An 18,945-nucleotide genomic window follows, 5' to 3' on the forward strand; every position below is an offset into this window, starting at 1 on the left:
GCCACTTTGTGGGAAGAAACGTTGTGAATTTAAATTTTACACATGGAAAAAGAAAAGAATAAGCAAGCAATGGTAGGTGTGTATGTGTCAACACATACAGAGACGTAAATCTGTGATGCAGAAGGTGCTCTTAAAGAGCACATGATTTTTGTTTTAATCACAAAGTAAATGTTGTGGCAGCCCCCTTGGCCAGCAGGGCCTAGACAACTGCTTAGGTTGCCTAGTGCTGAATTTAGGCCTGTGCAGAGTAATGTTAAAGGGGAACTGCAGCCACAGACTCAAAAAACATGTTTATTTCATCATGTTTAGATGTTTCTAATATTTTAACAGCACTGTGGGACTCTTTACAGGTTTTTAAATATTTTTATATGTAATTTCAGAGTCTGGCCACATGGGGTCTAGCATCTTGATGAGAATTCACAAATTTTCTAAACCTCCAGGTATCCCAGAATGCAGTGTTTGTCCTTAACACATTACATCACACAGGCTTCAGTGTTCAGAAGCTACTATGACTGCATTCATTTTTCATGCACACACTGGTGTCTTATCAGTCAGAAAATTTTCAACTAAGATATCCTGCTGTTCAATGACTACTTAAAAAACTGAGACAAAGACACAGAACACACTTTGTAAGTGTTTTTTACTGCTTCTTCTTTACAGAGATCTTAATTTTCACTCTTTTGTCATGCCTGAGTTGCAGTTCTTTAGATAATCTCCCCTCCCCCTTCACACTTTCCCTCCCTAGCTGTCAAAGTGCTGAAGGTAATTTGACCTGTTGTTGCTTTGATTGACACATCACCACAGGAGACTTAACTCATCCATTGTTTTCTAGTTCTAGCCTTTTCTTTCTGACAGTGGGACACATTTATGCAGTACCATGGCCTGTCATGAAACAGGGATGTATAGTTCATAGTATTTGGAAACATAGTGTTTTTCAAGTAAAACGAGCTACTTTTTCTGGGCTATTGTGTCTGCCTCAAATACTCACATTTATAACAGTGCTGTAAACAAAACAGTGTTAATGGACAAAAAATACTAATTTGACTTGCATTTCAAAGTAGAATTGTAAATGGCCTGTGGCTTACCAAGTTTGCAAATGACTGTAAACTAGGCACAATCAGAGGACCCCAACTATTTTAACATACTACAAAAAGGGCTGAAGCAGACGAATGATTGGTGGTAAAATCACGGACTAAAACTTAACACAAAAAATGACTCATTGTCCCAGTTGGCAGAGATGTAGCACCTGCTAATTATGATATAGATTTGTACCTTTCTGAGCTCAGACTCAGTGGTGAGAGACTCGGGAACACAGGTTGATAGCAACAGTTTAAACGTCGATCACCACAAGTCCATAATAGTAAGTAAAGCATTTCACATTGTGCATCCCATCCAAGACCAGGGAGGTTACAGCACCACTGAACTCAACCTTTAATCCGACACATATATTATCTAGAAATATACACACATATATATATATATATATATATATATATATATATATATATATATATATAACATATACACACATATTATATATATATATGTGTATATATATATATATATATATATATATATATATATATATATATATATATATATATATATATATATATACACACACACACACACACACACACACACATATATATATATATATATATATATATATATATATATATATATATATAGGTGTCTAGGACTGTTGAATGAAAGTTCAACACTCTGAACCCACTATCACTGAACACCCTTTAACAAAAGCACCCCCCACACCCCCCTACTTTAATATTCTCACTCCGAGATCGCACTACAGTAGGGAAAAGGGAATTTTCCCTTATCCGCACCATAGTATGACCTCTGCAATAGGCATACTTACGCAAAAGTGCTGCTTCAGCGAAGTATGCCCGGACGATTTTGATTCAGTGAAAATTTCTTTCGGAGATCTGTACGGATCCCATATTATCAAAACAAACAAGTATATAATATGTAGTAACTCATACTCCTGATATAAAAGGTGCAGCTAAAGAAGATAGTATAAAACGGTAAACTACATTGAAACATGACCTGAGCAAACTTCAAGCATTTAAACTTTGCCATTAATCAAAGGCATTTGACATAATTTCTCACTCACTACTGCTTACCAAACTCTCTAACCTTAGACTTTCTCCCTCCCACCCTACAATGGTTTACCAACTACCTCAAAAATAGGCAGCAGTCCAGCAAATGGCACCACTCCTCCTCCCCTTTCATTACTGCTTTCTGATTAATGAAATTATATAATTGTTAAACTTGTGCTTTTATTTGCAACCATGAATCCTAATTTCTATCTGTCAGAATTGTATTTAAATCTTTAGTATATATTTTGTATGTTAATTTTAATTTTGTGGAGCTTTTCTCCCCAGGCCTCCAATGAAAATGGGCTCTTCTAGGCCTAGTGGACTTTCCCAGTTAATAAATAAATAAACAAACAAACAAACAATCGGGCATTAATACACATTTTATGAAAAATGAACCAAAAGCTTGATTCAACCCATCAATATAGTCTACACTAATCTGTACAGTTGTGAGGTTTGAGCACCAGACCTTAACCCAGCAGCATGATGACAGCCCAAGTGCACACAAGCACCTAATACCAGTAATGCAAGAGTTCGACAATTTATTGTGCAGAGATGGAAACCAGGTTTCTATCATTATCTGGCTCTACTCGCTCCATGTACTTTTCTAATTAGAAAAAAAGGCTCAAAAGCAATTACTAAATGCAGATTGGAGCATGTGGTGTGAGAAGACCAAAAACACTGAACGCAAGTGCTATCTCAGCTAGAGCTCGGCAGTAGCATAAATAATGTACATTGGCAACAACACATAGGTGCCGGAAGCTGTTGAAGACTGGGGGAGCGGAGGGTGAGTGGGGCACTTAGTGATCTAAAAGGGCATTTGTTTTATAAGTGTTTGCTACCACAACATAGGTTCACTTGCAGGACATTTTAAGCTTAATTCAAGCACCAAAGGGGAATTGGCTAACATTTTCTGATTGGTCTTACCTATCCCATGGCTTCTTCTTCTTCTGGCTTTTTCCCGGTTAGGGGTCGCCACAGTGGATCATCTGTCTGCTCATGATTGGCAGTGGAGTTTTACAGTGTCAAGTTGCCAGCCCGGTGCTCAACCTTCCACAGAAGACACACACACACACACACACACACACACACACACACACACACACACACTCACACCTAGGGCCAATTTAGAGTGTCCAATCCACCTACTGCATGTCTTTGGGATGTGGGAGGAAACCCACATGACCACAAGGAGGACATGCAGACTCCAAACAGAAGGCACCCCAGTCGAGAATCGAACCGGAGAACCTCTTGCTGTGAGGCGGCAACGCTAACCACTGCACCACCGTGGCCACCCCTGATAGTGGGAATAACTGTGATCATACCATAGATAATTTGTGGGGACCCTTGTAAGGGATGTAACATTTAGGAACTGCCTCTATCCATTAGTGGCATGAGGAGCAATCCTGGAGTACATTTTCGATTACCCATCCTTAGATCCAAGTTGTATTTGAATATGGACGGATGAGCTTTGTTTTACTTTTTTATGGATAGTCTGTTCTGGAATAGTGGTAGCCTCTGTGATATATATCCATCTCTCCACAACATTCAGTTTAGATACCTGCACTGAGTATTTTTGATGCCATTTGACTTGCTGATGTTCAGTAGGTCCATCTGTATTAGGTCAGAGGATGCCTCGTATGCCAGACATGTCACCTCTAAGCACTCTGTAGGATACTCAATATAGTAATAAATCTTTGAGGTGGTCCATGCAAGACCTATTGTTTAGGACTTGTATCCTTTTATTAAGGTATATCTGAAGGTATTCCAATCGTTGCATGGGGCTGGACAGATACATGCCAAACTGGGCATTATACAAAATGATTGACCTAATGAGAGCTTTGTAAAGGGGACAACATTATCTCTAGATCTAGTCACAATCAATCTGTTTATAAGCTGTGAAATATAGAAAGGCCTTCTTATGACTCTGGGCACATGCTGGTCAAAAGTTAGGTCACTGTACACACAAGTCCCCAAATGCCAAACAACTGGGTCAGTTCTCAGAGGGCATTGTCATGATTTTGACACCAGTTATTATTTGGGACAAACCCTTATGCATGATGGTCAAGTCATTTGGGGATTCAATAACTGGTCCTAGCTTGCAGTCATCTCAAACCTAGCCATCCAAAGCCCTTTGGTATTTCCATTTACTTTGGAGATGTATAAGCCAAACCAAAAGTCTCAGCACCAAACCCTGGGGGACTCCATTGGTGATTGGTCTCTTCCCCTATTTTGATCTCCTACATCCTCTGAGCAAGCTAGTGATGCAGGTGTTCGCTCCTTCATTATTCATCCTTTGTACTACACCTGAGTAGGGGATTGTGTCAGAAGGCATGGCCAGGTCAAGGTAATGTGGTGTAAACTGTTTTACCTTCATCCATTGCTTTGGTAACAAGAGTAAAGCTTAAAATTTTCCCATGATTTTGAGCCTTTCACACTTTCGTCTGGGCTGTTTTCATACACATTTTTAGGGCCATGCATACATGTATGCCTTCTTTGATTCACCTTCCTGTTTGTATTCAATTATATTCCTTGTATAATACAGCACCAGTTGTTTGAATTTGTTTTAAATTTGTAGTTTTGTACAGTCTTCTACTAAGCAATGAAACAAAATGTATTAACCAATAATGACAAAACTACCCATAAACTTCAACCATAAAAAGGCCACTCAAACTTCTGTCATTACAATCCACCAATATCAGTAAATAAGCAAAATCTCTGCAGAAGTAAGTCATCTAAATAATTCCACATTAAAGGGATCTGTAACTAATGAAGAGGGTGCTGCTAGGAAACAACCTTATATTTCATTGTTTCATCTACAAATAAAGTGGCTGTTGCCCTGGATGAATAATGTGCCCATGTTACATTAAAGCATGATAAGCTGGTAATATTGCAATAGGAATGGATGGCAAACTGATAAATTCATAGTTACTAGGCAATTCCTCCAAAGGAGGACATTGACAGTATCCATTCCCTTTAAAGTACAATACAGCACAATATCAGCAACCCATCTGCATATTGTGGGAGTAGAACCCACAGCCTTTTGCATCAAAAGTAAGGCTACTACCGTGTTGTGCTACTAACACAAACAGACTTGGAATAAGCAGCACTAAACTTCTCTTCCCCTGAAGCTCTCAGCTCCTTGTAAATTTTTTTATTTATTTAACAGGAAAGTCCAATTGGAACAAATCCAATTTTCAGCAGAGGGCCAGGGAACAATGCTCTAGATGCATGTCTTTGTAACATGGGCAGAAACCCACACAAACACAGAGAGGACATACACTCCACATAGAAGGCACCCCAGCTAAGAATCCAACCAGAGAACCTCTTGTTGTGAAGTAACAACACAACCACTCCACCATCCACTTGACACAGCTATATCTCTCAATTTCACAGCAGAAGAAATCTGGAAAAATTCAAAATGTATTTGCCAGGAGGGGCAAAGGCCCCAGGAACACATTTTAAATATTGCTTGTATAATCTTAGAAAGTTGCAAAAATAGTGTTTTGTGTTACCATGTGTTTACAAAAAAAAGATATGAAGACTGAAACTTAAAGGGCTATCATTATTTAGTGAATTCCGTTCTCAATGATTTGCCAGAAAACCAGAAATTTTAAGAGGAACAGACCAAAAGTAGTATGAACGGAGCACACCAGCTACTATAAAATATGAATGGAGCACACCAGGTACTATAAAATATGAGTGGGAGCAATATTTAAATTATGTCCCTATTTTCGGGCCTTCTCCCCCCATTTTGTCAGGCTTTGTCCAGATTTCTTTCACTAACAGGATGAGCGGTATTGGTGTAGGATCATACATAGCAGGCACTTCAGAGTCCTTGCCTTCCTTTCCAAACTTCTGCCATCAGGAATTAATTGCAATAATCCCAAGTACAAAAATGCTTTCCTAACAGCCCTATAGCACTGTCTAAGTGTTGACAGGCAGTGTAGGAAATTGCCTAGCCACAAAAATAAATTCTTCTACATAAAAAAAAAAAAAAGATAAATGAGAATATGCTGGTATGCAAAGGCTGGCACTGATACAGTTAAGATTCCCTCACTCCCAACAAGCAAATTTAGTCCTTTCTTCCCAGCAGATGGCAATCACACCACCTTTAAAACAACTTGGGGTTCCCTATGTAATGTGTCACAGTCATGAAACCATGACAAAACAAACAAATCCATTGTTCTCCTCCAAACCAGGGCATCTGGGCGTTGATCCTACTCGTGCCTTACTCATACAGTGAATACTATTCGTATACAGTTCAGTAAAAAGAGGGCCAGTTGCTGAGGGCAGCATAGGGACTATCACCCACAAAAAATAGCACTTTACGTTAGAAAAAAATATCACTTGGATGAGTGGGCGGTGTACCACCTGAATGGGTGGTGGACTGGTTGAATGGGTACCAGTTGAATGAATGGTATACCAGTTGAATGGGTGATGTACCAGTTGATTGGGTGGTACATCAGTTGAATAGGTTGTGTACCAGTTGAATGGATGGTTTACCCATTGAATAGGTTGTGTACTGGCTGAATGGGTGGTGTACTGGCTGAATGGTTGGAGTACCGGCTGAATGGGTGGAGTACCGGTTGAATGGGTGGAGTACCAGTACACAAAAGCTGGTACTTAAGCAGTTAGCATTCCCTCACTCCCAGCACACAAACACAGCTCCTTGTCCCTGTAGTTGACAATAAGACCCCTTTACACCAGAAGCTACTGTAGAAGTGTTGGGAGAAGTTATTCTTCTGTTTAATATAGCATACTTCCCCAGAGAGTGGTAACATAAACCCTGCCTTCCTCTCCAAACTGCAGCCACTGGGTATTGAACCTGCTGTAGCTTTAGTGATGGTCCTTATAGAGCTAAATAAAAGCAAAGCCCTGATAGCCTGCAGTAGTGTAGGAGCCTACAACCCCTAAAAACTCTTTACATCATAAGAAAGCATATGCAAAGAAATAAGACTTAAATGAGTATATACTATCACTAAAGTTATTAGAATCGCTTCTCTCCCAACAACTTAATACAAACTCTTTTTGCAACCGACAATCAAATTCACTTTCACCACACACACCAGGGGGTCCTGCAGAAATGTTGGAAACTTGACCTCTTCTTTTAGGATACAACAACTTCCTAACCATCACAAAAATGAAGAAAAAAGCCTGCCTTTTACTTTCTATGTTGTACAATAAGTATAGGTGGTAGTTTCCAGTGAAAAGCAGAAAATAACACACACACACTCACATACACACACACTTTTGTTTTAATTATTTCTGTGCAGAGAGACTGCTCAAAGAAGTTGATGTACATACAAAGCATCCAAACAGTCCAAAATCGGTGAAAGTAATTTTTCCCAGCTGGAGTGAATGAAGACACTGTTCTGTGCTGACACACTTCAGCTGTTTTCACCCCAATCAGTACAAAAAGTGTGTGGATAGAAAAGAGATCAGTAAATGTAAACAACTGTAATAACGGATTTCTCCTCTTAGAAGATACTGTAACAGGGCAAGGATTTGCAAATCATGGGCTAGTACTCTGCGGGAAGGGGGAGTGAAACATTTTGCTAATGAACACAATGGCATCTCACTTTATTTATTATTTATTTGTTTGTTTATTTATTTATTTATTTATATTTGTTGACCGGGAGTGTCCGACTGGACGTAGGTCCATTTTCAGCGGAGGCCCGGGGAGAAAAACTCCACAGTTAAAATAAACAGACAGTAGTTACATTGGATTACATAGTGATTAACAATTTGCATAGCAATTACTTACAACATATTTACAGATGAAGAACATAGTGCATCAGTAGACAACTATAATCTTTATATGTGAAGTACATAACAGACATTGACAAATGTTACAAGAAGAAGTTCCTGCTGTATAATAAGTACTGGCTTATGAGCAGCTGAGCTTGCTATAATCAAGGTAGTTAGTGGAGTGGAAAGAAAGGTAGTGGTTGGATGGGGAGGGTGATATTAGAGTGGGAGTTGCAAGGGCATAGCCAGCATGTTTTTAGGTGCGCTTTTAGTAAAGTTTTGAAGTGGGTGCATGATGGTATGGAGGTAATTGTGGGTGGAAGGGAGTTCCATAATTTGGCTATGGTGCAAGAGAATAGTGCTTCACCAGCAGAGTTATTGGCTTTAGTGATCTGCAAGTGATTTTTGTTGCTGGATCTTAGTGGTCTGGAGGTGCGATAGGGTTGGATTAGATTCTGGAGGGATGGGACATTTAGTGGATGATTTACTAGTTTGTGGGCAAGTGAGAGTTGATACCATTGAAGGAGGTGAGGGAGTTCAAGCCAGCCCAGTTCAGCAAGTGAGAGACAGTGGTGACTATGGTAGGATGCCCCTGTGGCGAATTTGGCGATTTTGTTGTAGCAGGTTTCTAGCTTGTTTAAATCGCATTGCCTTAGGTTGGTTATATTGGACAGGCATAAAGTAGGGTGGAGATAAGGTGGGAATTTGCTATTGAAATCTTTGCTGCTTCGGTGAGAAGTTGCTTATTTCTGTATAGCGCTCCTAGTTTATTGTGGACTTTTTTTATGGTCAAGGATATGTGAATGTCAAATTTTAGTTTAGTGTCTATTTCCACTCCTAGCAATTTGGTGTGTTCAGTTGGGTATATAGTGGTGTTGCCTTTTGCTGTGATGTTAAAGTGAGAGTTGTTTTGAGTATGTTTGGTGGGTTGGAAGATGAGTAGTTTAGTTTTGTTTGGGTTGAGTATTAATTGGGCATCGGATAACCAAGTTTCAACAGAGGAAAAGGCTTCCTGTGTGACTTTTTGCAGTTTGGGTAGGGACTGGGCTGAGCAGATGATGGTTGAGTCATCTGCATATTGTATGAGTGTGCCATGTTTGTTGGCAGAGGCTAGATTATTGGTGAAAACAGAGAAGAGTAGTGGTCCAAGGATGGATCCTTGGGGAACCCCTATGGAGACAGGTAGTTGGGGAGATATGTCATTCTGCCATACAACGGATTGTTGGCGGTCAGACAGGTAACTCTGAAACCAGTTGGTGACCAATTGTGAGAAGGATAGGTTATTGAGGACAGAGATAAGTTGTTTGTGTGGGACCATGTCAAATGCTTTAGATAGGTCTAGGAAAGTAGCAGAGGAGAGACAGCCATTGTTTTAATGCTGAAGGATAGTGTTAGTAAAGGAGAGTAAGGCAGTGATGGTGCTATGGTTTGGTCGGAAACCATGCTGAGTATTGGAAAGGAGGTTGTTAGTAAGGAGGTAGTCTGAGACCTGAGAGTGTATGCATCTCTCTAGTATTTTGGAGAGTGGAGAGAGAATAGCTATGGGGCGGTAATTGGTTAGTTCTATGGAGGGTTCGCCTTTGTGGAGGGGAATTATATGTGATACTTTCCACAGTGTGGGAACGTAACTTTCTGACAGAGATCGGTTAATCAAGATGGATACTGGGTAGGCCAGAGCATCAGCTGTGATTTGTAGGTATTCACTTGGGAGGTTGTCTGCTGCTAATCTGGTGGGCTTAAGTTTAGTTAATAGTTTTTTTATGTTGGAGGTAGGTACAGGAGAAAAAGAGAAGGCAGTGGGGAGATTACTAATTGAAGGTGTGGGTTGGAGGGGAGGGGAGTTGTGTTGTTTAGCTAGTGATAGTATGGTTTGTGTGAAGTGTATGTTGAATGAGGTAGAAATATTTTCTGATGAGTGAGGGATGTTAGGAGGAGGGGTACTGACTTTACCTGGGTGGAGGATGGAGTTTATGGAGGACCAGAATTGTTTGGGGCTGTGTTGAGAGGAGTCTAGGGTAGACTGGTAGTATTGGAATTTGTCCTGTTTTATTAGCTTTTTGACTCTATTGCGTAGTTCTAGGAATTTCTGTCTAGTTGAGGGGGTTTTGGTTTTGTGCCAGTGCTCCCAGGCTTTATCCCTGTTTTTCATTTCTGACTTAGTGGTTTTCTGTAGCCACGGGGAGGGTTGTGCTTTGATTCTGGAAAGTCTTATGGGGGCATGGTAATTAAGGATGCTCAGGAAGGTAGTATTAAAAAATTCAACTGTGTCATCAAGGCTGAGGTACTTTAGAGGATGCCAGTTACATTCTTTGAGAGATGAGATGAATGTGAGTGGGTTAAAGTTTAATTTTTTACGTATATGACGATAGATGACAGGTTTAGCTTGGTATAGGTATTTTTTGAGTAGGAATGTTGGGGAGTGATCACTGAGGCTATCTGATAAGCAGCCTGTTATATATGACTGGGGGCTCTTATTGACTAGTATCCAGTCCAGGGTAGTGTGCTTGGTGGAGTTTTTATTTATCCTGGTTGGCGACTGGGCTAGTTGGGTGAAGCCATGAAGGTTTATATGATGGGTTGGATGGTCGCCAGAACAGGATTGCCAGTCAATATTTAAATCACCTAAAATGATAGTTTCTTGGGGGAGATGGTGGGTAGACCAGCTGAGGAGGTTTTCTAGTGGAGGGATGTTTTGGCCAGGTGGGAAGTAGCATCCAATTATGTTGATGGTTTTGTTTTGGTTTATTTTGAGGTTGGTATATATTATTTCTTCATTGCCTATTTGTGGAGCTGATGATTTTAAGATCTGGATGTTTAGATGCTGTTTAAATATTATAGCTACACCGCCTCCTTTCTTGTTTAGCCGGTCTACTCTTAGTATGCCATAACCTGTGGGGAGTATTTGCTCACTGGTAATGTGAGGTTTTAGCCAGGTTTCTGTCAGGATGACTATATCTGGGGAGTACAAGTCTATGGTGGCATGGTGTTCATGGACTTTGTTGGATATACTTCTAATATTTAGGCTTAGTAGAAGGAAGTCACTTGGCTTTCTATTGGCTGTAATATGGGAGAAGTTGTGGTTTCTAGTCTGATTATGAGGATTGGGGTTGGAGATGGTAGGGCCAGGGTTGTGGTGGATATCTCTACTTAGGGCTAGTTTAGATATGCATGAGGTTATTAGTTTTCTCAGTTTTTGAATGTGTTTGTTTATAAGGGAAACTTTATGATTGTGCTCTTTGGGTAATAGGTATGGTGGGAGGGTTACTGTGTAAAATTGTAGGGATGCTTTATGCTTGAGTAATTGGTATGGTGGGAGGGTTAATGCTTGGGTAATAGGTATGGTGGGAGGGTTACTGTGTAAAGTTGTAGGGATGCTTTATGCTTGAGTAATATAGTTGGTAGAATATGTGGGGGGTGCATAGGAATGTTTCTTCAGTTGGTGGGAGGGGAGCTGAGTGAGGGTGAGACATGAGTGGTGATGTGAGTAGTAGTACAGTGGTAGTGGCTGAGTGGGGGAATGATGGAGCTTCCAGGCTCCAAATGAAATTACAGCAGGTATCAAGTATTAATCTTACTTGTACAATTACTGTGCAAGTGAAATTATTACCCTGCTAAAGTATTGGGCAAGACTTTTTGTTTTAAAAAACATTTTCATAACAGTTATTAAATAATATAAATATGATAAAATCAAGCTATTTCCGGGCCCAAATATGTCTTTTCTCACAGTGTCAGGGCAACTCAGTACCTAGAATTACAGGTTATGGAAATCAATGCACAGCTTAAGGGAAAAACAACAGCCACTGCAAAAGCTCAAAGGGAGTTATGGGTCATACCAGATACTATAAAATATGAACGGAGCACACCAGCTACTCTGAAATATGTGCGGAGCGCACCAGCTACTCTAAAGTATGAGCGGAGTGCAACAGCTACTCTAAAATATGAGTGGAGCACACCAGCTACCTCCTCCTCACTGTATGGTTCCGGCGCCTATGCAACAACAGCACAACAATACCTGAAAGCAGGAGAGTGTACCACTCAACCTCTTACAACAGCAAATTCACATTTTAGCCATTTCCAATACTGGAATAAAATCCCAACCGTAGCAACAATTCAAAAACACAGATAGCTGGCTAAGAGTTTAGAAAGCAACCTTCTTGTATAGGCTGCTTCAGCTTGTACCATGTGCTTTTCCGTGTTTCACTTTTGAAAACAAACAAAAATTACTATGAGATAGCATACATCTCTACCGCTTAGAAACAGTAATCCAGACAAACTCTACAGTTGCTTTCAAAAGCTACATTCTGCAGTCACAGAGCAACCGAGCAAACCCTAAAAAATGGCACAAACATTATTTGTTTACATGATATACTACAGCCTCTCTCGGAAGCATTTCACATGGCATTTCTACCTCAGAGATGTGAGATAACGAGTGCTGCATAAAACAGATGCTACTCGTATCATGTGCATTGCATTTTGGCTGTGGAACTTAAAGCCCAAAAAAAAGATATGAAGAAGTAAGCAAAGCACATGGTGTGAGTAGAATCTGCAGAAAAAAAAAGGAAGCCAGCTCTCTCTCTCATAACATTACCAATGCAAGTTGCTCACGGAAAGGTGTTGGCCCCAAGAAATCATAGCTCACAGTTGTCGGAAATCAACTTGTAGAATGCAAAAGATTTATAACACTCACCTTATCACAATAACAGAAAGAAGGAGATTCTGGCTGAGGTTATCTAGCATTCCTGACCGTCTGTCAATGCAATGCAGTCCGCAGGAAAAAAGTAACAAAGAAAGGAAGTTTCACACAATGTGTGCTGGAGTGGGATGGCCAACATAGCCCACATGATGGGTGGGTCATTCCATGCTTTTTCAAGAGCATGCAAATATAGTAGTGCTGATGTCAGTCTGAGGGAGGGAACTTCAAGACAACTGCTGCTGATCTGTAGTAGTTCTGACATCAGAATTTAAAGGATAACAATGGGATATTAAATCAGATTGCTCAACCTGCTGTCTCTTTTAGTCACCATTGTTTGATACAGCCACAAAAAATCATCACTGCAGCTTTAAAAAGTAATGCAGTCAACTGTTTTTACCTCTCAGGCTTCCTACCTTTCCGTACTGTTTTACTTTCACTTTGCAAAACAAGTTAAAAAAACCCTAGCTGGCTCTTAAATGATGATGTCACATCTGCCAGAGCTCTTGCTGTAGTTACCCAGATGTTTCCTCCCCCAAAGTGATGTAAGTGCTGTTTGATTTGCATGCTTTATAGAAGAGCCAGTGAACCTCCCAAATTGTGATGTCAGAGCTGCCTTGCCCAGCCCACTCTTAACCTAATATTACTGGGTATATGCTGTGTGGAACTCCTTTTCTGTGTAAGTGTACCCTGTCGACTGCATTTATCTGAGAGATTTGAGGAAAGTTTGCATTACCTGCACCTTCTCCAGCTTTTTGTGTGTGTGTATGTGTGTGAATGCACGCGGGGCCGGTGTGTGTGTGTGTGTGTGTGTGTGTGTGTGTGTGTGTGTGTGTGTGTGTGTGTGTGTGTGTGTGTGTGTGTGTGTGTGTGTGCGAGAATGCATGCAGGGGGGCCGTTGTGTGTGTGTGAAGGCACACATGGGGGCCTGTGTGAATGCACACATGGGCCGGTGTGTGTGTGAATGCATGCAGGGGGGCCAGTGTGTGTGTGTGAATGCATGCAGGGGGGCTGGTGTGTGTGTGAATGCATGCAGGGTGGCTGTTGTGTGTGTGAATGCACGCAGGGGGGGCGGTGTGTGTGTGGGTTCCATTCCTGGAAATATTACAGCAAAAATGTCAAACTGATATCAATTTTCTGAAAAGCCTTACTGATGTGACAAAGTACAGTGAGGAAGTACAGGCAAGAGTACAGTAATAGCTGCATAATTTAAAAAATGACCATGCATCATGCATAGACATTAATTGCATCTTTTTACATAGGAAGCAGATGTTTGTCACAATTAACAGAGAACACTACATAAGATTACATGAAGTATGAGAGACTGTAATTTTCTTAAATTACCACTTAAAAAAAACATGCAACTGCTGTCATGCAACTCCTTGAAATATATCTTTTTTATAGTCTATCATTTGTTAGCTATTTAACCACAGTGTAAGGAAAAAACTGGGAGTTTGGCTTGCAAAGAAGTGATTTTTCCCAGTGCTATAGAGCTTGGATCTAAATTTGACAGGAGGAGTGCAACAAAAAAGTGTCCCACTGTAAGGAAGGAAATGCTGTGAGAAGCAAACAGTACATTAGTCTGGTCACCTGCTGTGAGCTGTCAATCACATTCAGATAATGGGTCAAATTACCCTTAGCTCTTTGACAGCTAGGGAAGGTAGGTGTGAAGGGGAGGGGATTTACCTTGAAGAACTAGATTTCTTTTGTCAAGCCTGAATTCAAGTTAGCATTTCTAAGAAGAAACAGCAATAAAATGCACTTTTCAGTTCTGTGGCATTTGCACTGCTTGGGTTTGAAGTAGCCATTGAAAAAGGATAAAATGTTAACCAAAACTAGGTGTTTACAACACAGCAGTGAATGCCTGTAAATAAGTGCAGTGACAGGAGCTCTAGGGAAATAGTGGCAGATGTGATGCAATTTTTTTGAGACGAACAATGCATACTGGGATACATAGAGGCAGACTAAACTTTTGGAATTCCTTCAATGTGCCAGACCCCATGTGGCCAAACTCAGAAATTATGTATACAAATATCTAAAAACCTGTAAATAGTCCCAGAGTGGTGTTAAAATGTAGGAAACACCAAACTATGATGAAATAAACATGTTTTTTGAGTCTGAGGGCATGGTTGTCCTTTAAGAGACGGCAGCTAGCTTTTGAATGGCACGATAACTCATTTTTAAAAGTGAAGCTAATACAGTATGGCAAGGCATCGGGCTGTGAAGAAAAAACTGTTGATTTCATATTTTTTTAAAGCTGATCTGCACATTTCTTTAGACAGGATCATATAATAGGGAGAAACATTGTGATCATGTTGGGGATTTAGAAATAATATCCCGTTGTTCTCCTTTAAGCAAGAGGAGTGAAATTTAAGGGAAGGCAAGAAATGAGTAATGTATGTAATGCTGGAGTGAATGAAAATTATTAAGAGAAAACATATATACACTGCATGAAAATAACAAAGAAATAATTTTATGGTTTTCTTTTCTTTTACTGTATATGTAGCAATGGCATTTTTTTAAAGTCTCGTGTTTAATAAAGATGTTAAAACATAATTGAGGCAATGGGACAATGTGATTTCAAGAAAACAATACATAAATAAATTCATACATGCACAAAAACAATATTTTCTACAGATCAAACCTTCCTAACCTCTTTACACCTACATAACCTTTCTTACATAGCAATGTATTTTTAGCTTCTCCCATTAGGGGTCACCACAGTGGATCACCAGTCCACAGACTGATTGGCAGTGGAGTTTTTACGGTGATGAGTTGCCATCCCAGCGCCCAACTTTCACAGAAAGCACACGCACCTACTTGCATGTCTTTAAAACTCACTTGACCACAGGGAGGAAATGCAGACTCCACATAGAAGGTGCTCTAGCCAAGAATCAAACTAGAGAGCCTTTTGCTGTGAGGCAACAACACTATCTAGTGCACTACCACAGCCACATACTTTTTTTTATATAAATATACTTAATCCATGGAAAAACAATCATGGAAAAAAATGCAAACACGAATATTGAAACTTTTGTCTCTCTTACTTGCTTCTAATTCTGAAATGAAAAAGTTAAATTACAGACACAGATACAGGTTAAAAAATCCCATCACAATGAAAACAAAACAAGTAACACTTAATATTTTAGTGCTACATAAACTGAATGATAGCATCCATCCAAATTTTTACAAAATAAAACCTTTATTAAAAGTGTCAATTGACCTGACTGATACCACAAAAATTAATTTGGTAAAACTCAGTCATATGATATGCTCCTGTTTCCCAGATTAACTAGAGTTAAAAAGAGCCTTGTCAGCAAGGAAGTAACTAAAGTATCCTTCCATCCATTTAGTAACACTCTGCAAAGACACTTGTACTGTCTATAAAACAAGGGAAGACTTCCAAGCATGTTGTATCTTGTCTATTTTAGGTCAAAGGGAGGGAAGAAACTACTTTCATGATCACCTCTTAGTTAAGGTAAACTGAGTTAAAGTTTTATGTCTAGCAGTTAGCACAGAGGATTAAAGCTAAATGCTTTTGGTGAGCTGCTTGTTGTGGACTTTGATCAGATTCCCTCAGCTTTCATTTACTTACTGTGTTACTCTGAGCAAGTCACTTAAATAGACCATGATATATATATATATGTATGTGTGTGTGTGTGTGTGTGTGTGTGTGTGTGTGTGTGTGTGTGTGTGTGTGTGTGTGTGTGTATATACAGAGAGAGATCCTTTTCTATATATGATATATGTATACACACACACACACACACACACACACACACACACACACACATACATAGACCTTGGAATTATATTGGCAAATCAAACTGAATGCCAGTGTCTCTCTAGGTCTTAATTAACAAGCATTTAACTATTAAATATATATATTTTAAAATCAAGACATAATAATAAAGGGCATAATTTCATTTTCATCTTTTTGATGTGTTTAAAAAATATTTTCATTATATGTTTATATCACAGAAATAAAAAAAAGATAAGTTGTGAAAAAATACACATGGTAGTTAGAATAGCTAATAGGTTCAAGCACCAGATGAAAATACATGTTGCATGTTAAGCAAATTGCTTGAATATGAGTTGGGTATGAGAACATAATTTGGCATTTGAATGTGGTAGGACTGTTACCTTACTGAATCTTGATAATGAGTCATTGCAGTAACAATGATAATACAATGTTTGGTTTGCTTTAATAATTCCCTCACTTAAAAAACTACTGAACATGACTGGCCTATTTTATAACAAAAACAATGCACTCCTGTTCACTATTACTGACATACCTAGGATAGACTGAAGCACTTGAATTCACCTTGTTGCCTTCCAGCTTTAGGAATGCAAATAGTCCACCAAAAGACCCCACCTGTCATACTTTGTAAGACAAACATGAATCTCACTTCTTTATTCAACTCAGTGTTTCATTATATAATTGCCTTTATTTATGAATGAGTTCTACAATTCAAGCCAGTATAATTGTTACATTATTATTAGCTAATGTAATGCCACCCATGTTCATAAAAATGCACTAGTGTGAGTATTCTAGTTCTTTCTATGCTTATGGAATAAGCACATGCAAACAGCATAACTTTTGTGTAGAATCTATTACTTCTTAGTGTGGATTGTAGTCTGTAATGGGCCTTGTTTTGTTTTCCAGAAAACAAAGTTAACTGCACTGACAGATATCTGTATCTGTAAAGAGAACAAAGTCTTGAATGTTTTTGTTTGCTTTTTTGCAGAGACCATCCTTTGCTGAAGCTTCAGAATGTCATAGTCACTGCTCACATTGGAGCCAGAACTTACTCAACTAACAAGAAGGTTGTTGAGCGAATGTTAGCAAATGGACTGGCAGCCCTTGCAGGCTTACCTATTCCTGATGAGGTTACACAGTCACAGAAAAAAAGCAGTAATTGAATTGGAGCTAGAGTCAGTTATTATGTTACTAATTTGTTTACCGTTCTATGTTTGCATGAATCACAATTAATTTAAACATAGGTACCAAACACATTTTTTTGAATTAATTTAACTAAATGCGTACCTTTCCTGAAAGGAAATTACTAGGAACAGAAAAATAATATTATAAACTAGTACAATCACTAATATAGTATTCCACAATCTTAAAACACATATTTTTATGTCTGAGAAATTCCTGCATCTCCCATGAGGAGTGCTTCACCCCTGCACTTCCCCAAACTTAAATATTGCACCTCTATGAGCATTGCCATATGAAGAAACAGCAGAACATAAATCATATACTAAAAACAGTGCTCAGTATGGCTATAACAGATTGTAAATAAATATGAACAGGTGAAAAAAGTCCTTTTACTTTATTAAATAAATATCTGCAATGGTGAGCATGCCTACAGCTATTTCATCAAGCAATAACATTCAGTTTATCATAGGCTTAAACGTATTAGGAGATTTTCTAAGAGAACATTCAAGCACTTGTATATTGTTAAAAAGAGAAAGCTGACTAAAGCATTTTATTTACACTCGTTGACATGTATGGATGTAGAACATGTTATTTTGGATGAGACGGGAGGAGATATTAATTTATTATTAGAGGTAAGGGAATTCTATTAGATTGCACAACCAGAGTACATTCAGCACAATGGTTAAATACACATGTTATTTAAAACTTAAATTAAAAGCAAGGCCACTAATGTATTAGGATGCTGCTTAGCATATTGAGGTACATCATTTTCAGTAAGTTTGAACACCTGTGGTAAGCCTGGCCATAACTGTCTGATGAAGTGCCAGCTACAAAAGCACTCATCATTTATTCAATAAAACCAAGTGATTTCAAAACATAAATATACACACAAATTCAATTGTGCTATCTCTGGGTCTCTGAAATGGTACAATCCATCCATAAACCCTCTTTGCCCTTTTTGTACATGGGGTCAGGCTGTCACTCCAATAGTGACAATCATCTAGAGCCAAGGTTTACACCACCTAGTGCCTAGCCCTGCCACTGTAATTCTTCTACACCACAAGCTTGCGCTTCCACCCATGGTCAATTTAGAGTGTCCAATCTACCTGTTGCATGCCTTTGGAATGTGGGAGGACACCAAAGCACCCAGAGAAAACCCACGAACACAGGGAGGGCAAGCAGACTTTGCACAGAAGGCACCCCTACTGAGAATCAACCTGGGGAACATCTTGCTTGAGTTGACAGCACTATCCTCTGTGCCATTGTGCTGCCCAACGGTATAATGTTGGGGTGAAAAGAATTAAGTCTGGGGGATCAGGGGTGTTAACCTCACAAAAATATGCATATTTTAATTGTTGCAAAACAGAAATTGTTTCCTTAACCCACATTAATAAGCATACTCACAACTTCAAAAATACATTTCAGTCTCTAATCATCCTGCTAATTCA

General features: G+C 39.2%; 1 protein-coding gene across 6 annotated transcripts in view; it reads left to right on the forward strand.

The window, feature by feature from the left end:
* Nucleotides 1–18,026, forward strand: part of LOC122798227 (probable 2-ketogluconate reductase) — a 609,788-nt gene extending 591,762 nt beyond the window's left edge. For all 6 annotated transcript variants that reach the window (XM_044067001.1, XM_044067002.1, XM_044067004.1 and 3 more), the window contains one exon: nucleotides 17,304–18,026. In XM_044067001.1, the coding sequence (XP_043922936.1) occupies nucleotides 17,304–17,478 (175 nt within the window). In that variant the 3' untranslated portion in view covers nucleotides 17,479–18,026. The remainder of the gene's footprint in view (nucleotides 1–17,303) is intronic.
* Nucleotides 18,027–18,945: the final 919 nt, after the last annotated feature.

The sequence above is a fragment of the Protopterus annectens genome, chromosome 3.part1, assembly GCF_019279795.1.
Source record: "Protopterus annectens isolate FY-2018-M chromosome 3.part1, PAN1.0, whole genome shotgun sequence".
NCBI lineage: Eukaryota > Metazoa > Chordata > Ceratodontiformes > Protopteridae > Protopterus > Protopterus annectens.